Here is a 24,667-nt window from a genome sequence, read left to right as displayed (position 1 = left end):
AAAGGAGTTCAACCTCACAAGTGAGAAAGGAGTAAGAATTTGCATCAAGAGTAAGAGGCATTGGGAAAAGACTGGATTGAGACTCAGAATTGTCTCTAACTAGGGCTGAGTTTAGATTCGTTACTTTGTTCCTCTGTGCCAAAGTTTCTCAGTTAATGGGAAACTATAAAATGTATTGGAAACCCGCAAAGTACTATGCAAGTATGTGGCACCGTGATGTACTATTATGATTATTATCTATCAATTGAAAGAAGTGATCTAAATAGTTTCCAGGGTATATCAAGATTGTAGACTCTCTGGGTCTGTAATTTGAGCATTAGCTCTGTAAGTAATTACATGGTGCTTGGCACATGGTTAGCAAACTATAAATGCTTACTTACTCCCTTGATTTAAAGAGATTGGACTTCTCTTAATCGGCTATCAGTGTACCTTCTAGTCATATAGGAATAAAATCTCACTGACTGATGGTAGGAAGACTATAAATGCTTTAAGGGACTGTAATTACTTCCTATTGATATTTAGCCTGCTGCAAAAGGACCATTGGGCAGGAATATGAATTTTTAACTTGACCAGTTCTTTCATGAGTACAGTAGAGTTCTTACAAAAGACATATTTGTAATGATGATTCCTTTTGCTTTCAGAGCTGAGCTATGCCTGGATTTTCAACGAATACCCTTCCTATCAGGATAATCGCCGCTTCGTTTCTCAAGAGACTGGGAATCTGTATATTGCCAAAGTAGAAAAATCAGATGTTGGAAATTATACCTGTGTGGTTACAAATACAGTAACAAACCAAAAGGTCCTGGGGCCACCCACACCGCTAATACTGAGAAATGATGGTGAGTTTTCAAAGGGATTTTCGTAATTCTGCTTTTTGTGATCATAGGTTGAGTTCAGGAGGTTGTTATGTTATTGGCATGCAAAGCTTGACTGTGTCAATTAAATTTAAGAAAAGTTTAATGCTTTCTACATTCAGTACCTGTATTTCCTATACTTATGTAAGAAATAAACCCATGAATCCATTTTGGAAGACTAATTAGAAATCTAATTGCTAATCTCAACAGGAATGGAATGTGGATTTAGGTGACTATAAATAACAAAGGAATCTATTTCTTGTTTCTTTCCACTTAAATTGTGTACACAGGCAAAATGAAGTAGAAGGTTAAACAATTAGCTCATTAATCAATTCTATGTAATTTAGTATTCAGTGTCCAAAGAGAACTTCTAAATTATCCAAATAACTTCTGGATTTATGATACTGAAGACATAGTTCCAACCACAGTGAAATGTAAGAATGTGAAGTCTTATTTGAGATAGAAGTTTTAATTTCCCACACTTTGGTAAGAATATTTCAAGAAAATATATGAATTTCACTTTACTTACTTAGATGGATGGCATAACAGTATATGGTAATTCATCGTGTGCATTTTGAAGACAATCTTGCCGATTTGTATGCCAAATTCTAATAGCACCATGCCTTTTCCCCACCATGAGTCCTCGTACATTCACGATGAGTATTTATATGTATTCTGTTCCCTCTTCTTGAAATGCTCTTCCTTCTCTTGGTCTCTTGACTAACTTATACTGGTCCTTCCAGTTTCTTCAAATATATTACTTTCTCCAGGAGGTCATGTCTGTGTGACCCCTCCCCCTCAACTATGCTGTATCGGGTGCCTTCTTAAACCACCTCTGCAGAGAAAGTCTGAGCATCCTTACAGCATAGACCAAGCTTGAATTTTTGAGCAAATAATGTAGATTTCAATCATTCATTTACTTATTCATGCATTTAACATGTGTTCATTTAGCACTTGCTATGTGGCAGTCACTACTCTGGGCACCAGTGAACAAAAACCATAAGACCCCTTCTCATGGCATTTACATTGTTCAGAGGATACAGGTACAAACAACCAAACATAAACAAAACCCAAAATGCAGTATTTTAGATAGTAATAAATAAATGAGTATGATGAAACAGAGGTTCTGTGGGGCGGAATGTCTACTTTAGACAGGGTTGTCATGCAAAACCTTTCTGAAGGGATGACATGAGCTGACACCTGAATGATAAGAAGTCTGTCCTGTGAAGATCAGAGGGAGGAGCTTTCCAGGCTGAGTTAACATCACATGCAAAGGCCCTGAGGCCTAAAAATAAATCACTTGGCGTGTTCAGAGAGCAAAAAGAATGTGAGCCTTATGGAGCATAGTGACCAGGGAAGAGGGTGGTTTGAGTTGAGGTTGGAGACTGTGTTTTGTTTCAAGTGAAACGAAAAGCCATTCGAGGGTTTTATGTAAGAGAGTTATGTACGTTTTTTAAAAAGATTGCTTAGCTACTGTGTGAAAAATGGACTTTTAAAAAAGTGCGGGTCAAAACTGGAAGTCCAGTTAAAGACGGTTGCCGTAATTCACTCAGTAAACGGTGGCAGCTTGAACTACCGGGTGGCAGTGGAGAGGAGAGAAGGGGATGGATTCAGGATATAGATTGCAGTTTGCTGCCAGGACTTGCTGATGCATTGCATGTGGGAGGTGGTGAAAGAGAAAATCGAGGATGACACATAGGTTTCTGGCATAGCAGCTGGGTGGATGGGAATGCCATTTACTGAAATGGATTTACTGAACAGGTCTACAAGGGAGAAATTCAGAATATTATTTTAGTCATTATTTATGAAGCCAAAAGCATAACTTCTCCCTTGGCAACAGAAAGAATTGTTTGTTTTGTGCTTCTTGGTCCATCTCTCTATCATAATATTCATCTGGTGTATTCATATTTACTTGTCAGCCTGCCCTCCCCCACCCCGCTGACACTGACATGTGATGAAGCACAGACCACAGTTTTCATCCAGTTTGGTGCGAGGGTGAAGCACAGTGCTTGCCACACGGCAAATGCTAAATGACTGTGTTGCATTAGGCTGAGTTACGTCAAATAAAACCGAACAATCTCATCAGTTTAACAAAAAAGGTAGGCAAAGGATCGATTCTGTTAAAAAGCTATCAGTGCCGTCTCTCTAGATCTAAGGATAAAAAATCTGTTTCGAGATATGAGTTCCAGGGGCATTCTATACTGAATTATTTAAAAATACAGCCCCTCTGGCCTCTGCCCGTAATACGCTTATGCCAAAATGTCCATTCAGTGGTGTTGTCCATTTTGGTATATCAAGGAAAAAATATAGTCAAATATTGACTTTGATGCACTAAGACACAGCCCAGGAGAAACATCACCCAGAGTTGCTGCTTCAGAGAGAAGGAACAAAAATTCAGGAACACGGGAAGTCCACAGTCTTCCTAGGTGACACAAGTTGGCCACAACTCTGCCTTCTGCTTGGCTTTTAGATTTATCTCGACTTGCTTAGTATATCTTCATAGAGATGACAAATGTGTTCTATTAGAATATTTTATCACAAAATTAGCAGACTAAGGATCTCATTCTTCAGCAATTAATGCCCATTCATTTCTAATTTCCATGAGAGCTGCGTGGTGAAAATTCATAATATGTCTTTGCCATTTAGGCTGGAATACATAAAATGGCTGCTCGAGCTGTATTACTAAGCACAAAATAGATTATTTAATTAGCTCTTGTCTGCAGGTAAGAGAAAAGGGGAAAGGTAAATCAAGAAGAGATTGCAAAATAAAAATGACATTCTTGTTAAAGTGTGCACTGTGGGAGTAAAGTCAATGAAATCATCGTCCTGCACAGTCTGGTATTTAGTGACTGTGTACTAGACTGCTAAGTGCAAGGTGAGCATAGAATTTGTACAAGCATCTCGATAACTGAAGCTCGCTCAAAATTTCATAGCCTCCTTCTGCCTCCAAAATGTGGCTAAGCAAGGCAATGGAGCTTTTTGCCTGCACTGAGCTAATTGGCATGGCTGATCATTTCGCTTGCTAAGTGCAGATGTAGCTTAAAGAGCTAGGTATCCTCAATATTTAGGTTATTTCTTTAGAGTTTCAACTAAGCAGTCTGGACTGTGACTGTTTCCAGCCCCAAAGGTTACCATGAGTCAGAAGTGAACAGCGGACAACTCCCATCAGTCCATGTTCCTATCAGGAACCAAGGGCGGTGTGCTCCATGTTGATCCCACTGACCCTCTTTAGCTCTCTCCCCCAACACACTGTGGTTCTGCGAGACCTTCATACTTGTTCCCTTTTCCCCAGCTCTTCACATGGCTCACCCCTGCCTACATCTCAGATCATGACTGAAATGTAGGGCAGGGTGTTCAGGAGGTAAGCGGGGTTCCCTGGGTGGAATCCAGCCCCACCACTTATTAGCGACATCAGTTTAATCTCACCTCACGGTATTCTCATCAGTCAAATGAGGACAGCAGTACCTACCTCAGAGGCTTACTCCGTGTGTGAAATTATAGGTAAACTGTTTTGAACAGTGACAACACAGCAGTACTGTTTTGTACATCAATAACTTCCCTACCTAAGATATGCTCCACAAATTATATTTTTAAAAAACAGATTACAGAGTGAATGGATAGTTATCCTTGTTTTGTAAAATGTATGTGGAAAATGACAGAGAAAGCTGGAATCCTACTCTCCAAAATGCTAACGGCGTTAAACTTTAAAGCAGTTAACTTTTAGTGGTAAAATGTTCCGTTCTTATTTTCTTTCTGCTTCTCTGTGTTTTCTCATTTTTCTTCAGTGATTAGAGATTTTCTTTTTGTTTTAGAAAAATGTTTGGTGAAAGGGATATTCACATTTTATTGGATCTAGAAGGCACTTAGAGATCACCCAATTTTACACCTTTATTCTTTGAGAAAGAAGGGAACTAAGGACCAGAGAAGTAAGTCAGGACAGCAGTGGGATCAAATTCTTAGTCTCCAGTTACCATGCTATTTAACTGAGGTTCAGAAAAGATTTTTTGGCCTCTGGATTTACATATTTACATTATGATTTTGCAAATTTTATTTTGGGAATTCTCCTAAAAACTGTATGTTATTTGTTGTGTTCATCACGAGGGAGTACTCTAAAACTGAGAGCTGGACAAATGTGAGAGAATTTTACATTAGAGTTAATATTTATTTATCTAGGTTTTTTTCCCACACTGCACGGCATGTGGGGTCTTAGTTCCCCAACCAGGGATCGAACCCGCGCCCACTGCAGTGGAAGTGCGGAGTCTTAACCACTGGACCACCAGCGAAGTCCCTTATCTGGGTATTTTCAAATCTGCTTTGAAATGGTAATAAAACTCATTATGTGGGAAAGTGCACCAGTTGCATTGGTACCGTGAAAGAAAAAGATTTAATTGAGAAAAATATATCATAATTATTTTTAGCACAGATACTAAAGTAGTCCAAGGATCAGTATTAACCCAGTTGCTGGTTATTGATGATAAGCTTGCTCCATTGTTTGCTTCCTCCACAGATTTCAAAGAATTGTACCTGTATTTCCATAAACAAAGGTAATGGACCACCCATGGAGCATAACCAGGAGAGAAATCGTAGATTTAGATGATAATCATAATGGCTACTTTTTCTGTCTTTAGATATTACCCCTGACTTGCTCTAAAATGGCTAAAGATAAAAAAAATTAGCAAAAATTAGGACAGTCTTGGGAAAATGAGATCAGGTCTGTGAGGTTGTTTATGTACTTTACGTAAACAGGTATGTAACTGAGCATGAAAAATTACTGTATGGCCTTTGCCTTTTTTCTGTGTTTTCCTTGAGACTGGCTGGGTATTGGTTGGGCAGTTCCTTATTTTGCTTATTAGAACCAAGACAAATGTTGAGCAGTTTACAGCCAGTGTGTGTCTGATGGCTCTTTGCTTTGCACATTGGTTGTTAAATATTTTTGAATATTACTGCTAATTAGAACTCTCAATAGAAGAGCTACTAGAGAACAGGAAACAAAGGATTTATCCTATCTTAGAATTCACATTCTGCCTCTCTGTCTCTCTTTCCTTCCTCCATCCCCATATTTTTATACATTGATAAGCATATATATGTAGGATGTGTGTGTATAAATATACATGTATTTATATACACTGTATATATTGTCTTTGGAAGTTAAAATGTAAAATAATTTTCTGAAGGTTTATTATACATCATTGTAAATTTAAATTATTAAAAATTTGTATTCTCAATATAACAAAATAACTGACCATATTTTTCTAAGTCCTGACCCATTTCCCTAAGCCTAGTTTTATTTAGCCATGAAAACATTGAACAAGGTCAGCATTGAAGCGTTTAATCTTCTCAGCATAAATCAAATTTTAACCTGCTGGACAAGAGACCACCTGATAACCCTAGCAGCCTAGAGTTTCAGAGCAGTCTGAGGTGGGACAGAAACGGACGTGCTGAACATAGGATTGAGTGTCCATCATCGGTGCCATCCAGCTTTCTCTTGTTTGCTGTGGCGCCACCTAGGCTGCAGTAAAAGAAGGGTAGCACTAAAAGTCAAGAAGAAATAAAAAGTCATAAGATTCTGAGGTGTAGTCCCAGATCTACCACTAACTCATGTGAGACAAATCATGCCATTTGCTTGGTCCTCAGTTTTCTTAGCTATAAAAATGAGTGATTTATAATAAGTTATATCTAAGGGTCCTTCTAGTTGTTTTCTGAGTTGCCAGTCACAATTCTCTACCTTACTTTACTCCAGTGTCAGCATTTGCACAGGCCACATAATGTCAAATACAACTCACCACACAGATCCTGTTCATTGGATCAGATTTCTTCTTAGTGCTAACAACCAATCCTAGTTGAATGCAAAACTAGGTACATTCACTCTTTCAGGCTGTCACGGGTCATTTTGTGAACCTTAACCTCTGTGGCCATTGGATTTCCTAGTGGCTCAGAAGACTACATTCCCTTCAATATTCCAAATTTAAGACCAAAGACTAAAAAAATAGAAAAGAGAAAGCTAGAATATTCTAGAATATTCTGGATTATCGATGGAGTGTAATGTATTCTTCATTACGATACTACCATCTGTTCATAGTAAACTTTCCTCATATTGCCCCAAATTGGGTTAGATCCTCAAGTGAGCATTAACAAGCACAATGGGTCTTCTTGAATAGATCAGCTTCAATTGTAGGCCATTTAATTAACCTAGCCGTCAGATTAAAAACCTAGGCATTAAGAGGATCTCTTTTTGATTGTAAACTTGCTCTAAAACCTTTTTTTGATGATTTAGCCTTTAGACTGGCAAGGGTGAAACTTCTGCCTGGCAACAGGCAGAGATGTGCCCTTGACTTGCACATAATTTTATATTACCTAAGATCTAGGGTTTGTCCCAAAACACGTTGCTTTATTTTACTCTCACTTCCGATTGCAACTTTTGTGTGGCTTTGTCACAGCGATCATGTCTTTCATTTAATTCTCTGACAACCTCACATTTGAGGATCTGTGGGCATAAAACTTGTTTTATGAGAAGAGCATCTGAATGACTAAAGGATGTGAGATATTTTGCTAAACTGCCATTGCTAATCTGATTTAATAGTGTCTCGATGATCTGGATATTTTGAAACCTTGACAAGCTTAGGAACTTGTCAGTCAGCTTTAGACCTCTAGCATAGTCAGATTCATTTCAGGTCCATGGGAGCTAAAAGGTCTTAGATGGTCATTTCACTATTCAGTTAGGAAGCATCTATTAGGTACCTGTTGTGTATAGTACACTGTAAAATAAAAAGATGTGATCAGAGCCCCTGGGAGCCTGCAGTTTTAGAGAACTCCAAATTAATGAAAGGTCTAAAGTTTCATCCTTATTGGAATTATTGAATTGAGTTCCAGGAAACACATTTACAGATGGAGGGATTTGAAATGAAAGAGGACAGGAGAGGTGTCCAGCCTAGAATACAGATGACTTGGGCATTCATTTGATCATACATTTAAGCAAGAAATGTTCATTGAGTGCTTGTTGTATACTTGTCACTAGGGATACAAAAGTCTTCTATGTCCTCATAGATAATAGTCTAGCTTAGGAGCCTAATTACAACCTGAGGCAGGAGCGGAGCCAGACTGGGGAGGATGGAGAATTAAAGCAGGATTATTTAAGCTTCAGTTGTGGTAAGAGCTACCAAGGAGCAGTGAAGGTTCGGTGAGATTATGCAAACAATCAAGGTTTGTGTGTAAGGAAGCCTGGCATGGTCTTGGGAATCAGCTCAAGCTTCCGTAAAGAGTTGGCCAATCTAACAGGAAGGATAAGAATTCCAGGCAGTGGATACAGTATTTGTTTAAACCAGGAGCTGGCAAATTTCCTCCTGGAGGCCATTCTTGCCTGTGGCCTGCTTTTCTAAACAAAGTTTAACATTTTTTTCCATAAAAATGTTGAGTATTCTTAGCTAACTGCTAGATTCTCTGTAATTTTTATTGCTATTGTAAATGATATCTTATTTTTAATTACATTCTCTATTTTACTTGTAAGTGATTCAGCATTTGGCAAGCTTGCTGAAATCTTGTGAGTTCTATAGTTTGTTGATGCTGTTGACTCTCTCATACTTTGCTATCTTCCCCATTTCTTCTAAGCCAGGATTTAGCCAACCCTTAGTTTATGGGCCACATATAACCCACCACTGTTTTTGTAAATAAAATTTTATTGGAATGTAGCCATGCTTATTTGTTTGCATATTGTCTCTGGATGCTTTCCAGCTACAGTGGCAGAGTTGAATCAGAGACTGCATGACTCACAAAACCTAAATAAAATCCTTGCTATCTGTGTCTATGCAAAAAATAACTTTGCCGATCTCTGACAACAGGATAATACCTTTAAATATTTTAAGACTGTCCATCAAGACTTGTTCTTTGTGGCTCCAAAGACTTGAACTAGGACCACCATGTACAAATTAGGGGGAGAGGGACTTCCCTGGTGGTCCAGTGGTGAAGAATCCACCTTCCAATGCAGGTGATGCTGGTTTGATCCCTGGTCAGGGAACTAAGATCCCACATGCCACGGGGCAACTAAGCCCATGCCACAACTACTGAGCTCATGCGCCACAACTAGAGAGCCTGCGTGCCACAAACTACAGAGCCCACGTGCTTTGGAACCTGCACACCATAGCTACAGGGCCCATGCGCCCTAGAGCCTGTGTGCCACAACTAGAGAAGAGAAAACCCTCATGCCACAACTAGAGAGGAGCCCACGTGCAGCAACGAAAGATCCCTCATGCCTCAACAAAGATCCTGCGTGCTGCAACTAAGAACCGATGCAGCCAAAAATAAATTCATACATACATAAGAAAGACATAAAAAATTAGAGGGAGAGGGAGTTGTTTAGCTCACAATATGAAGAACTTTTTAGTAGGATCAATACAAAAGTACTTCGCCAAAAAAAGACAAAAGTCAGCTTTCTTTCACCTAAAAGATGGTGGCTTTATGATTAATTGCCCAAACTGGAAACTATTAGCAAAGTACTTCAGGACTTGTTGTAAACCAGGACTGTCCCAGGCAAGCATGGATCAATAGTTACTCTACATTCATAGGGGACACCTTTCTGGAATAGTTCAGGTTATCTCTGTACTTTAACTATTGAGAAGGAAGGAAAGAGATGTAGGTTTGATTGAGGTCAAATAATGGGGTTTGTTTTCAACTCCCACAGGCTTCTGAAGTTACGTTAAAACCCCAAGTGTAAGTGACATACACCCCTCAAGTGTCTTATTCCTCTTTTCCAGCACTGGGGAAGTTCTTATTTGCACAATTATTGCCTCGAATGGGAATTCACTGATTATGGGCTGGGTAGTGGTGGAGATTCCATGGACAGTCCCCTAGATCCTACAATGTCTCCTTCAACACAGGGCAAAACAAACCTTTCTTAAAAGAGTAAAATAGTGAACTCAGCCAAAGAAATGTGTATGACTAATCAGATATTTCCAAATATTTTTAGATAAATGGAATATATATCATATGATTCATTCCTCAAGAAAAGCCATGTGGGAACTTTTCATAGGACAATTTTTGCAGTTTTTCTTCAGTAGAAAATCCCACTCTGTAGAAGTTGGTAAAAGTCCCTTCTGTGGTTTAATTTACAACCGCAGATTCCAGCTAAGGCAGGTGTTGGCAAAATCTTATGGCACAAAATTCTGCAAATTGGCCTCCTTCTGCCAAGACAGTCTGTCTGCAAATTGTAGTTAAACACGAGTGGTGTGTGGCTGATTTCTCTTTTATATGCTATAATTTGGCAGTTATTCTGTCACATTCTAGTTCTTACAGACATTAGCATCAGCCTTAATAATTTTTCAGACTTTGAAAGGGAGATAATCATTGCCACAAGGTCGCCTGCAGGATCCAGGCTCTTGATTGACGTTGTGACTGGTGCGACTCTGCGTTACTAGTCATCTCCCAATGACTAGCCCATGATGTATGTTACTTTTCTGTGCAACTTCTTGCTTTGGGTCAACACCTCATGGTTGCTACAGAAGTTCTTAAAGTACATTCCCTGGACCAGAAGCATCAGCACAGCATCACCTGGGAACTTGTGAGAAATGCACATTCTCAGGCTCCATCTCAACTTACTAATTGAAACTCAAGCCCTCCAGGTGATTTAAAGTTTAGGAACACTGGTTTTGGAAAAAAACACCTAGAAATTTGTAGCATGTCTTCTTTAGGAAATAAACTCAGTTATTCCATAAACAATTAATTGTTCTGTGCATATACCACATCACCGTGCAAGGCACTGGAAAAGGTTAACTACAAATGTCATGAAGATAACGATCAGGTCTGTGGTATGCACATCGTAACCCCATTGCTATAGTTGGTGTTAAATCAATATTTATTGAATTCATTGGAATGTAAATACACCTAAGCCCCTGACTCCTGAAGACTTTGATGTATGAAATTTTAAGTGATATAACTTTCACTATTGTAGCAGCCGGTGCTCTCACTCCAATGAATAGAAAACATTGACAATGCATTTTAATGAATTAAGACTTTTTTCACCTTATGTTTAAAATTATAGATATAGGTATCTCTATTTAGAATTGAAAGCAAGAGTCTTCTCTATAGGCAACATATATATATTTCAGTCAGGAGAAAGGAAATATTGCTGAGCTTATAAATCCTGGTTGATCCTGACAATATTGTAGGCACTTTTACTTTAGCTGTACCTTGGTTGTGTAGACATACCTAGGCCTTGATATCTTCCCAGCTTCATAAATAGTTTGAAGATGGAAAAAGGATTCTGGAGCAGTTCCATCAATGGCCTCACCCTTTTTGCCTAATTGTTATGTAAATCACCAGAGCAGCTGTAGACCAATTAAGTTCAAAAGTGTACAGGTGGTCAGAGGAATGACTTGAAAAATGCGCTCCTCTTTTAAGGGGCCTTTTGTTTCTTAAAAAATAAAAAAAGGCAACAGGTTTTTAAATTTAATGTAGAAAAAGGCCAAAATAGTTGAAATGAAAGAAATAGTCAAATAAAAATGTAGCCTGTGCCGGATGTAATCAAATTAAATGGAACGCTTCACAGGTGTTCCAAAAAATGTTCATAATGTTGTTGAAGAAAATGGCTTCCTTCATTTTTTTATGACTTAAATACTAGGACAGTCTTTACATACAATAAAAATTCTTTAAAGAGCAGTGAAATGCATGCCATTTCATCTCTGATCCCTATCTTTATGTTCTATAACTACTGCCATAAATGCCATTCAATCTTCACCATTACTGATAACTCTGTTACTTGGTTCCTATAGCCATAAATACAGATCACTGTGTGTCCACCCAGAAATCACTCCACGTGACCACATAAACAGCCTACACAGCTCATTTTAGAGAAACATGATCTGAAGTGAGTGAACTTGGACAAGAGACATGATAATACTTAAAAACAACTTCCATGCCTGGGAAGACTTCCATGTTTGACTTAATGGCTATTATGTGTCCCAGTATAAAGAGCCACATTTCTACATCTTTTCCTCCCTTTCACAAATTCCTACGTATCACAGTTTTTTCCATATGCCTTGTACTGAGCTAAGATTTGTGAGGAACAGAAAAAAATCAGAAGTACTTCCATTCCTCAAAGAAGTAAAAGTACAACAGAAGAGATGACAATTGTATAAATAGCTGTAAAGATGATAGAAAACAGCAGTGTTATTCGAGAGCGCCCAGAAGTTTATTCGTAAAATGTTTCATGGCACTTTTTTACTGAGCACCTATTAAGTGCAGAGACAAAGATAAAAGCAAGCATGAAAAAGACGGACATATTACTTGACATCATGGGGTTTACAATCTGGATGGAAGACAGAACTAAACACATGAACTAAACATGAGAAGGATACATTGTGATGAAGGCAGAAGTCACAAATAAACAAAATATTTCAGAAATTTGAAATCTTTGAAAGAGATGTTCTTTAAAAAATTGTTCAGTGAGGAGCCAACTGGTAGGCAAGACAAGATGGCAGTTAAGAAGAACATGGCTATGACCCAGCAATCCCACTCCTGGGCATACACCCAGAGAAAACCAGAATTCAAAAAGACACACGCTCCCCAGTGTTCATTGCAGCACTGTTTACGATAGCCAGATCATGGAAGCAACCTAAATGCCCATCGACGGAAGATGCGGTACATATATACAATGGAATATTACCCAGCCATAAAAAGAAACAAAATTGGGTCATTTGTAGAGACGTGGATGGACCTAGAGACTTATACAGAGTGAAGTAATTCAGAAAGAGAAAAACAAATATCGTATATTAACACATATATGTGGAATCTAGAAAAATTGTACAGGTGAACCAGTTTGCAAGGCAGAAATAGAGACACAGATGTAGAGAACAAATGTACGGACACCACGGGGGAAAGCGGCGGGGGTGGTGGTGGTGGGATGAACTGGGAGACTGGGATTGACATATATATGCTAATATGTATAAAAATAGATAACTAATAAACTAGAACCTGCTGTATAAAAAATAAATTAATTTTTTTTTAAACAAGGATTTAGATAGAGGGCCGGGTCCAGAAAGAGAGCTATTACCAGAGATAACTACAAAGAGTATGGCCTAGGTGTGGTAGACTGGGGAGAGCTCAGTGGACCTGTTTATTCAAATTCCTAACTCTATCCTATTGTCTCTGCATGGCATCACAAACTTTGTTTACCAAACATTTGCTTTTCCCATATTTCTGTGAGTTGTCTTCTTTCCCTTTGAAGACCCATATCCCTGCCCCCTCCTCCTTAGCTCAGGATGGCCTATAGGCTTTAACTGCCTGCCTGTCTTTGACCCTCTCATGCCTGTGTGAGGCTCCCATATGTACAAAATTAAATTTGTTTTTTCTCCTGTTAATGTCTAAATTAATAAATAAGCCAAAAGAATTTTAGAAAGGTAGAGAAATAGTTTTTCCTCCCTTACATTCCCAGTTGTATTCCTGGCATCTAGGGCAGTAAAAAAAGGAAAGAAAGAAAGAAGCCGAATGCAAAAGACCACACATTGTATGATTTCATTTATAGGTAATGTCCAGAAAAGGCAAATCTATAGACATAGAAAGCAGGTTAGTGGTTGCCGGGGGCTGGGATTGGTTCTGGGATTAACTGTCAGCAGGCATGAGGGGTCTTTTTGGGGTGATGAAAATGTTCTAAAACTGGATTGTGCTGATGGTTGCACGACTCAGTCAATTTACAAAATCATTACATGTTTTTTTACAGTAAGTCATGGGAAACAGTGAGAACTGAAGCAAAAGAGATTTGATACTTTCTGGTCATTTAAAGACTGCTGTGGGCTACAAAGTGTAGGGCGTACTAAGGAAAGGGGTACAGGAGGCTGGAGGAGGGGATTTTGAGTCGGGGCCGTAACAGGTGGGATTTTAGGATGAGGAGATAATAGCTGAGGGGACCTGGGACACTGAGCAGTGCGATTTCGGTTGCTCAGGACAAGGATGTGTGAGACATTTTTGATCCTTGATGGATCTTTCATAGTTGGATTACAGAAACCAGGTTGATATGTAGTGTTGATAGAACGAGGGAGTAGGGGGAAAGCCTGACCATGGCTGAGACAATCTTGACCCTCCGTATTTTAACCTTATCATTTCATCTCCCTTCCACTCACGATACGCGGCAATGTAGTTTGTCTTGATTTCCCAGGAGGACCAAAGACCTCTTTCTCTCAAGGCAGTTGTTTTTCTAATTAACACTGCTCTCGGGGTACACAGCCGCACACACAGCACTCAGAGGTGTTAACTTGTTCCTGAGCTCCGAGTCATACTACTGATATTTACAGGATGGTGAGTCAGCTGTATGGGTTGTTTGTTAGCAAGTTGAGCAGAAGTGTGCGAGCGTGGGCGTTAGCAAGCACTGTCTCTTTATGGTCCTGCTGTGAGGGTACATGCTCAAGGGAAGGCAAACCCAGCATAAGTGCAAGAGGGCTCAGAGACTGACCAGAAACGGGGGAATGGTTTTGTATCTGAACGTGTCAAGCATGGATTTCGTGTATTGGAATTTAGTTTTGGAGTATTACTCCTGCAGTGGCCAGAGGCCATAGTAAAAGATTGAGATGAGGACTCAGGGACCAGAGTTGCAACCTTGAACACTAGTCTGTTGTGGGGCTAAGGACAAACAGTTTAACCCCTTTGAGATTACAGACTTGCTTGTGAAAGGCAGGGACAGACTAGAACTGTGGTTTTCGTTTTGCGGGGGTTAAGGTCCTCTCTAGTATGGGTTGCTAGGTAAGGGTCCTTTCTGCAGAAAAGTATGCATCCGTGAATGCCATGATGAAGAATACTGAACCAAATTAACTCAAAGGTGTCTTCCAAATCCATTCCTCCCTGTCAGTCTATGAAAGGATAAAAACGAACAAGTATGTTCAACTCTGCGCTTTTGATGACATATGTCACAGCAACCCTAGCTAGACTAATGCATCATCTGTCACTTGGGGTTGATGTCTTTTTTACACATTGAGGAAATCCCATTGCTGCTTCCCAAACTATGAAGCTGCAGATAAAGAGGGTCACCTCTGCAAAATGAATGGTACTGTTTCTCTTAGTCATTGTACCTGTCCCCCTCTGTTCCTTACTTTTAACCTTCCCATCTGAATCCTTCAGTCTCTTTTCCCTCTAACTGTGGGAAGCCTAAAGAAGAGATGAAACGGAGGATCCTATCATGTTTTAGTAAGCTAGATAATTTTAAACTTTATATTGGCACAGTTGAACCAGAGACCACAGGAGATGACTAGAAATTGAATAGAAATATTAAAACAATTAGTAGTGGTAGACAGTGTCAAGAATGTATTGATAAGAAATCATTCATAAGCATTTAGTTATAAAGCGTGGACTTAATTTGTTAGGCTCTGCTGTCTTGGCTGTAATTGTACAGTAACTTTCCAGGATATGGGCAAGTGGGAGAATATGACCTTCAAGGTAAGCCTGCCATTGCTGCCATTGGCAAGGTGGGTATAACTTAAAGGTTGTTTTCAGTGGTTACTTCCTATTGTTCTTTTGTCATTGTTTCAGAATATATTAAAAATATAAGAATTTTGTGTTACCTTGCATATACCAATTTATGACTAATTCAGATTGACCTTCAAAAGTGAAAGAAAATTGTGGTGATAAATTGATTACTGAGAAATTGTCTTTATATAGACACAATAAAGCATGAACATATTATTTTAAGGTATTTTAAATTTTCTGTGGTACATTTCCACAAAAATAATATATTCCTGGTGACTAGGACTTTATACTCCTTCCTCTTTTTCTTCCATGACTATTTTTTTTTTTTTTTTTGCGGTATGTGCGGTATGTTGTGGCCTCTCCCGTTGCGGAGCACAGGCTCCGGACGCGCAGGCTCAGCGGCCATGGCTCACGGGCCCAGCCGCTCCGCGGCATGTGGGAGCTTCCCGGACCGGGGCACGAACCCGTGTCCCCTGCATCAGCAGGCGGACTCTCAACCACTGCACCACCAGGGAAACCCCATGACTACTTTTTTTAAAAAAGTATTTTCAAGAAGCAGTGGGGTATGCATGGAGAATTTACTCCTAGGCAGATGGTGTGGTGCTGTGATACAAATTTTTCTGTAGCAGTAACTGGGAGAGAAGCCATGATTCACGGCTGTTAAGAGATAGGAGCCGTTTTTGAAGGAAGGAATTAACTGTACACACAGTGATGTGTAGGAGCATCCTACGTTAACAGAAAAACACTTGTGTATGTTTTAAAAGAATCTCCAAGACTTAGCTCCTTTGTTTATTCACAGGGGTGATGGGTGAATATGAGCCAAAAATAGAAGTGCAGTTCCCGGAAACGGTCCCGACTGCAAAAGGAACAACAGTGAAGCTGGAATGCTTTGCGTTAGGAAAGTAAGTCCTGGTTTCTCTTCTCCCTTGTCCTCCCTCCAGCTTGGGCAAGTGTAGAATTTTCTTTGCGCTGTTCGCCGTAATGGTTTCTGAAGTTACTGAAAAGCGAGCCAAGCCTCTCTCGCTGTGATTCTGCGTGCGCATCTTTGATTTCGCCCTCTCATCATGGAGAGGGGATGTGTCATGGAGAGGGATTAGGCTACCACAATGGACATGGCCACAAAGGAGAGGAGAATGGGCAGTTCTGAAAAAGTGCTTTGTTTTATTACAATGACCTGTAATGTACATGTAACCCAGAATGACAGGAAAACAATGGCCTTCATTTGAGGTACAGTGAAGTTGACTGTTTGGAAAAATGTGGACTTTCATTCGGGTCCCAGTTTATGGAATATGCATCAAACTTGTATTTCCTTTTAAATTGCCCGTCTCTTCTTTCTACTATTCTGAAAATTTTATTTTATTGCAGTATAGTTGATTTACAGTATTGTGTTAATTTCTGCTGTACAGCAAAGTGAGTCAATTATACATACATATATATATTCTTTTCCATTATGGTTTATTACAGGATATCGGATATAGCTCCCTATGCTATGTAGTAGGAGCTTATTGTTTATCCATTCTCTATATACTGCTTTGCATCTGCTAATCCCAAGCTCCCAATCCATCCCTCCCCACCTCCCTCCCCCTTGTCGACCACAAGACTGTTCTCTATGTCTGTGAGTCTGTTTCTGTTTCATAGATAAGTTCATTTGTGTCATATTTTAGATTCCACATGTAAGCAGTAGCATCTTGTTTCTACTTTCGATTTCGATTTCCTTCTGCTTTGGATAGAGATTGGTAAGACCTGATATTCTCTAAGAGAGTCTTTATTTTACAGAGTCATCTGAAAATTATTCACAATTTTATTATTCAATCTGTGGAGTCTTCTTAGATAAGCCCACTTGGGAACCAGTTAGAGTTTCCGTTACAGTATCTGTCAGAGGGCATAAGGGAGATGAAAAGCAGATCAGTTAAGATTTCGCCAGTAACCCTGCAAGAAAGGTTTGGCATCAGTGATAAAAACTGTCATCTGAAATAAGAATTTTTGGTCATCTATGTGCTTTAATGATGCACGTGAATCTCTATGCCCAACCCCACCTATCTGGCTAACTCACTGCTATCTCCTTATCCTTTTCCTGTACCCAAATGTTGGCTAAGGCAGCAACACTAACTTTTACTCACCCCCTGTGTCAGCATGTAATCTATATTCACATGATTTTGTGTTTTACAGCAACCATGGAAGAAAGCTGTTCCTTTTTTTTTTCAATTTTATTTTTAGCTCTAAAGGAAGGATTCTTTTGGTTTTCCTGTTTTCAAGTCATGGCAGTACACGCTGCAGTAGTATCTTTACTTTGGTGCTGAAAAATACAGTGATCATTTCCTATGTCCTGAAAACTTACCCCGTTAAATAAATTATGACATTGCTGTAGGATTGAACACTGCACCAACATTAAAAGTCAAGTTGTAAAACAACATGTGAAGCCTAGAAAATGCCCACGGTTTATTACTAAGAGACTAAAAGCAGATTGCCAAACAGTAGAAGATGGTCCTGTTTTTTATTGTATATAAATATATATTTATATATATATATTAGGAAACTTAATTCAAAGAAAAGATGAGAGAAGGTAACTGGATAGGCTAGAAATGTGTTTGGTGAACTCTGCAAGGTGACACCTTGAAAAATCTTCTGTGGAGGAAGACAGCAAAATTTATGTTGTTCCCACTTCAAAGGGGGTATGAATTACATACTATTCACGCTGCTTGGATGGCACTAGAATGAAAACAAAGGACCCAAATTGGGCTTCTCCAATCTACACAGAAATGTTTGGGTATGCACATCCAGCTGCGGAAACACATCATCATGGCCCGCTTAAGAGCAGAGAGACTATCTCTAAGTACAGTTATTTGTAAAGGCACGTATTAAGTGTCTATCTCATCACATGTAAAGACACCCATAATGTACTTTTGATAGAGCCCTTTCTGCCTTTCCATTTAGTGTCTGCCTAGTGAACTTAAATTCCTCTAAAACAAGTATAGTGGAGTTGATGGCTCTAATTTTTTAAATACCATCTCAGGTTTTTCAGAGAAGATTAGCAAGTCTTTAGTGTAATTACTTGTCTGTGTGTGTTTTTGTAAAAAATAAATATGTAAACAATTGTATCCCCTGCTAGGAAGCCGCAATCTTAAAAGCTGTGGTTAGCTCACTAAACCATTGATTTGCAGATTCAGTGATACCCTTGCAATTTAAGATGTGTCCTAAGAGTTTCAGCTGGAGAATGATAGATGTCTTGAGAGTACCTAAAGACCCCACAGATTGTTTCTTTCCTTATCTCACTACTTAAGTAAAGTTTCCTGAAACCACCCTCCTAATGGACTGCTACAAGTTGATAAGGTTCCACAGAGAGTGTCCCAAGAGGCAGCAAGTAGAAGCTGCCAGTTTCTTATCCCCTGAGCCTTGAAACTGACACATCACTTCTGCCTTATTTCAGTAATCCAGGTAGCCAAAGAACCCACCAGTTTCAAGGAGAGAGGGGCCTGGACCTCATCTTAGTGGAAGGCATCTTTAATTCTCCACATTTGTGCATGGACATTTTTATTTTCATATTTATGATTTTAAAAGAAACATGCACTAGAAAAAAATAGAACGAGCATATAAAAATCTGTTTTTATTTCATTGGTAATATTGCATACGATATAGATTAACTTATTTAAGGTTAAGAAAGGTTATTTGATTTTAAGGAAAACACTAAGTGTATAATAATACTGGAGATGTGGATATCACTAAAATCGTAATAGTGATATGTGAATAAATGACATTTGGGGAGCACTGTCTAGTGCGAGCTAATAATGTTTAGAAGCAAGAAGGAAGGGATTGTAAGCAGCATGGCTTCAAATAAAAGAAACAGTCTCTCTAACTTGATTCACTGCCATTTTTTCTTGCTATCAGTCCAGTACCAACTATTATCTGGAGAAGAGCTGATGGAAAGCCGATAGCAAGGAAAGCCAGAAGACACAAGTCAAATGGAATTCTTGAAATCCCCAACTTTCAGCAGGAGGACGCTGGTTGGTACGAATGTGTGGCTGAAAATTCAAGAGGGAAAAATATAGCAAGGGGACAGCTGACTTTCTTTGGTAAGACTGTGATTCCAATTTATCATTTGTTGACCTTCCTGGTATTAACATTATAAGCTGGGGGGTTTGCATTCAGGTTTTTTCAGAAGGATTGTTCGAAATAGGATCGTGTAAAACCCTTGGTTTGCTGATTAATTAGCATGCCCTGGGTGATTCTGGGTGGGGAGAGTGAGGATGGGGGGCAGGGTTGGAAGATACAGGCTGATACATTTGGGGGATAGAAATTAGTGTGAACACACTTGCAAAGGACCTATTTTCTCTCCTGCCATCAAGCTGTAAAACTGACACAGGAAACGTTTTGTTATTCCTGCTCCTGTTTTTTTTTTTTTTTTTGCTCTCTGCTTTTCTTCATTCGAATTTTGATTTGGAGTTCGTGTTAATCCTTTGTAATTGCTCCTGTTTGGTAGTGATTTAATATGGTACTATGAACATTTCAAAATGCACATTGTCCAAATTTAGTTCTTACCAGAGTGGAGCATGACAAATCTCTCTCACCCCAAAGACTTTTTCTGCGCAGCTGCTCCTATTCCAATCGAATCATCGGCATTGATCCAAACATAATATAAATGTAAACCCTCTAGCAAGTGGTCATCAATTGAGCCTATCTTGGAAACCCTGTTAGGGTATTGATTTGAAATCCAGAAAGGGATTTCATCGGATAGGCATTTTGAAAGCAAATTGAGTTCTCCTAAATTGGAACATGCCTGAATCCCATCTGTCTGGGGTATTGAAAATAAATATTATAGATCGATAAGTATTCAAGAATGGCTTAAATAAACAACAGTGTATATTAAAAGGATGAGAGCAGTTCTTTAGGCAGGGGCAAGTTGTAGCAAAGGCTTTAAACCTTCCTATTTCTTGCAGTAACTAATACCACGAAAGTGTATTTATTTCATCAATTCTTCTTCCAAAGCGTTTTGGTTTTAAGATATGGGGAAAGAATTTTGTTCAGTAATCATGTAATGTTTTTTAGAAGCATGATTAGAAACTGGGTGGAGATTTTGAATATCAGCTAGCCTTCAGCAACCTCCCCCATCTGATCCTCAGCATTTTGGACTCCTACTTCTGACACTGGCCAGTTGGTGGAAGAACACACATGATTTTACCAAGTGCTTCACGTGATGACTTCAGCACCAGTTGTTTGAATAAATTTGCCCTCTTTTTTAATCACCCATCTTCCTTCAACAATAAAGGACCAACTCTACTCATGCCAGATGACAGACTTGATGCTTGATCTTTGCTCTTTCATAAACTGTCATGGTTGATACCTTATTTGATTGGTTGAAGAGCAAAAGACATCACAGTTCATTGGCTGGAAAAACATAAGACTGAAGGTTACAGATTTGTTCAGTGAGATGCACTTGCTGTCTTTTTTAAGTGTTTAGGGTACATTTTTCTCTCCAGTGTAATAATTATTTCTCCTGTATCAGGTAGGAACAACCTGAAAATATTCAGGTAAATGACCAATTTTTTTTTTTTTTAATTAGTTGGGTAGATATTTCCATCCAGTGGCGGTGGTTCCTAAGTGTTACTTATGTTGCTCGAATAATTGATTGAAGTCATTTTTCACTTTCATGATTTTCTTTGAAGTGAAATATCTGTTTCACTATGTTAAAAAGGTGTGAGATAGTCTGTTACCAGGAGTTGACATAGTGCTTTCTAGTAGGTCAAAGGTTTCCTGCACGAGAAATAGAAGAGTACAGTGTTACCGTTCTGGAAAATCAACCTTGTCACTGGCCTCCAGCCTTGTATAGTGAAAGGTTTTTTCAGGGATCCTGCCTGGAGATGAAAATCAGGTCCTAACGGTGTTTCCCTTTTAAAGGAAGTTGTCTGCATCCGTGCGTGGAGAAAAAAGCAGAATGAAATTTGCCTACTTTCTGAAGATTACTCGGCTTTTTCCTCAGTTGTCAACCACCCTAGGTGTTAGAAGCTTGTCTAATAAGTTGACTTTCATGGTGCTGGGCTTTTGCATCTATGTTTATTCTTTTGTTTATCCTCAACTAGCATATCAGCTAGTTGACACAGAAATTATCTAATTGTTTTCATTGTCACAGGAGAGCTTAATTATACAAAAGTGCTTTTTTTCTTTCTTTTTATATATTTTTTCTGGTGTCTAGTGGGTTTGTCCAATGCTGCGTTTCTGATATCCAGCTGCCTAGATCTCCAAGTTAAATGAGTTATTATCATTAAAGTCACCATATATTTCACAAAAGGGGAGAAAGTAGCCCCAGTCACTTATCCATGAACGTTCTGTCTTTGTTAACAAGAAAATTTCTTACAACATTAAGATGTGCTGTGCTCAGGGGTTATGAACCATGGGTTTCAGCTTAGAAACCTGCTTCTCCTTTTTGGTTCCAAGTTGCTGCATCCCATTCATCACCTCTTCACTTCAACAACCACGGACAGGTGTGCTCACTTCTGTTCTGGCCTGACAAATTGGCAATTTTTCTGATCCTGCCCTAAAACCCTTTCACCTTCCTCCAAAGGCCTGCTGGGCCTGGTTCCATTGCTCCTACGTTCCCTGTGTCAGGACGATAGAAGCCCCTGTTCCTGGTTGGTGTGTTTCCACTGTGGCTGTGTCTTTAGGTTAGCATGTGCTCCTTGTGGTTGGGATATGGGAAGAAGTGAAACTAGTTCAGACATAAAACATTTTTACCCATCTCCATTTTCCCAATGTATTTTGCCGTGACCTATACTTGTCTGTGAGGTCTAATTTTAATCTGCTCTTTCAGATATTTTTCAGCATAAAAAACTTCCTAAAAATAGATCTGTTATATATTCAGGGTTAAAATACTACAGATCTTTGTTACTTAAAGATTGACATTTTCTAAAATGACTTTAATGTATTATTAATTTGTTCAAAAGAAATTTTTATTGCCTACCATATGGCAGGCAATGTTGGGCACTTAGGGTTGTAAGACAAATCCGTGCCTTCAAGGAGCTCGTCTTTTACTAGAAACCGATGGGCAATTTACTATTAAGCAAATAAATGAACTAGAAAATTTCATAGTGTGGTAAGAGTTGTGAAGAAAATGAGTAGGATGATATGATAGCAAATAACTAGGAGCAGAAGAAAGGCTTCATAAGATAAGGTAGTCAGGGAAGACTTGTCTGAGATTTGACTTTGGAGCTGAAACCTAAAGGATGCAAAAGAGCCAGGCTTTCAAGGAGTGGTACATTCCAGGCAGAAGGTAAGGAAGTACAAAGGCCCTGAGACAGGAAACTACTTAACATTGCAATTAACACTGCATTGTGAGATGTATGGAGGAAGCTAGGGTAACTTAGTCATAGTGAGAAAGGGCAAAAGGTTTGGAAACATAGGAGGGTGACAGATGATGCAGTATCTTGTAAGCCAGCCGCAGAGTTTGGGATTTATTCTGATCATAAGGGGAAACCAGTGGAGGATTTTAAGCAGGGGAATGACTCAATCACATTCATGCTTTTAAAAGACCACTCTGGCTGTTTTGTGATGATTAGATTATAGGGAACCAAGAGTAAAAGCAGGACAACCGGTCAAGAAGCCAACCAGGTGAGAGAGGTTGGTGGCTAGGACTCAAAGAAGGAAAATCAATGGAGGCTTCACATATATTTTGGAGTTAGAATGAGTAAGACACTCCCGAGTCATTCCTACACTTAGCCATTTTATAGATAAGGAAATGGATTCCCAAAGAGAAAATGTTACTGATTGAAGTTACATGATTATATAGAGCTAGATTCCAAATGCTATGCCTGTTCCTTCATGCTAGAGGTTCTCAAACTTCAGTGTGCTTTAGAGTAATCTGAAATTTTTATTAAAATACAGAATACTGCATTCAATCCCCAATAGTTCTGATTCTGTAGAACTAGGGTGGGACCTGAGAATTCGTATTTCTGTTAAGTTCCCCGGTCATGCTTATGCAGCTTGTCTGGAGTCCACAGTGTAAGAACCATTGCTCTCGTGCTAGGCTGTTTTCAAGTGGTAGAGTGAATCCTAAGATTAAATTACATGCAAGCAAAGGTGTTCCTGCTTCCCATGAAAGCTAGCAGCTTGCTGTCACATCAAGCATTATGGCCAGTCTACATAGACAAAGTAAGAGGGTGCTAAAGTAATTATCTTTGAAAAAAGGAAAAGGAAGTATAAAATGGATTTAATTCACTTGATAATTATTCATCTTTCCACCTCATTATGTCTGTATAGTCACTTCCTTTTTGCACAAATAGACCAAGAGAGTAACATCATTTAGAATAATGAAGCATGAACTAAAGGAACCTGATATTTAATGCCTTTTGTTCAATTTCTCCTATATGTAACGGGTGTTAAGAGAGTAAAATCATCTTCACCATGAGGAAATAGGGAACGTAATATTTGAGCGGTGAACAGGCTGTTGTTCGTAGAATCCTATAATGTTTGAGCTGGAAGGATCTACTGGGGCCAACTCATTGATTTTTTTAAATTTATTTTTATTTTTGGCTGTGTTGGGTCTTCGTTGCCGCGTGTGGGCTTTCTGCAGTTGTGGTGGGCGGGAGCTACTCTTGGTTGCGGTGCGTGGGCTTCTCATTGCAGTGGCTTCTCTTGTTGCGGAGCACAGGCTCTAGGCGTGCGGGCTTCAGCAGTTGTGGGGCGAGGGCTCAGTAGTTGTGGCTTGCAGGCTCTAGAGCATAGGCTCAGTAGTTGTGGCGCACTGGCTTAGCTGCTCCACAGCATGTGAGATCTTCCTGGACCAGGGCTTGAACCCGTGTCCCTTGCATTGGCAGACGGATTCTTAACCATTGCACTACCAGGGAAGCCCTTCTCTTTGATTTTTATAAGTTAAAAAAAAAAGAAAAAGAAAAAAAAGGCCCAGAGACATAAAATAACTTACCCAAGGTGATAGAATGAGTGAGAATCAGAGCTATGACTAGACCTGCTCTTCCTGTGTTCCTTTTCCTGCCAATAAGACATTTTAATAAAATAGGTAAAGGGAAAAAAAATTCATCAATCATCCAGATACTTCTTCTGCTTATTTTCCACAACCAAAGACATAAATTAAAACATCCAGTTGAACAGTTGACTTATTCACTTCCTATTTTCCAAGGTGATCACCTGATTATTGAGTCCAAAAGAGCTCTTTTTTATTTTTCTCTCCAACTTACATCTGTGGCTATATGTCTAGACCTTGTGGGCCATGGTCCTTTGGCTCTAAAGGCAAAACTGTAGCCATGATGACACTGCACATGGTGTTGGATTATCTCTAAGGTCAGAATACAGAAGCATCGTGTAGCATTTCATACTAATTTCCCCACAGATGTGCTATGTATATGTGATCACTAGATAACATTCAA

The 24,667-nt window shown here is 39.2% G+C and overlaps 1 protein-coding gene across 1 annotated transcript in view; it reads left to right on the top strand.

Annotated features, from left to right (window-relative positions):
- The window catches only part of CNTN4 (contactin 4), a 326,068-nt gene that overhangs the window by 134,957 nt on the left and 166,444 nt on the right, over positions 1-24,667 (top strand). Inside the window, exons 4-6 of the mRNA XM_065886143.1 lie at positions 642-839; positions 16,096-16,198; positions 19,182-19,366. Of these exons, the coding sequence (XP_065742215.1) occupies positions 642-839; positions 16,096-16,198; positions 19,182-19,366 (486 nt within the window). The remainder of the gene's footprint in view (positions 1-641; positions 840-16,095; positions 16,199-19,181; positions 19,367-24,667) is intronic.

This window comes from Phocoena phocoena, chromosome 10 (assembly GCF_963924675.1).
Source record: "Phocoena phocoena chromosome 10, mPhoPho1.1, whole genome shotgun sequence".
NCBI classification, from domain to species: domain Eukaryota; kingdom Metazoa; phylum Chordata; class Mammalia; order Artiodactyla; family Phocoenidae; genus Phocoena; species Phocoena phocoena.
Note: the sequence above shows the minus strand (reverse complement) of the source record. Positions and strands in the feature narration are given on the sequence as shown.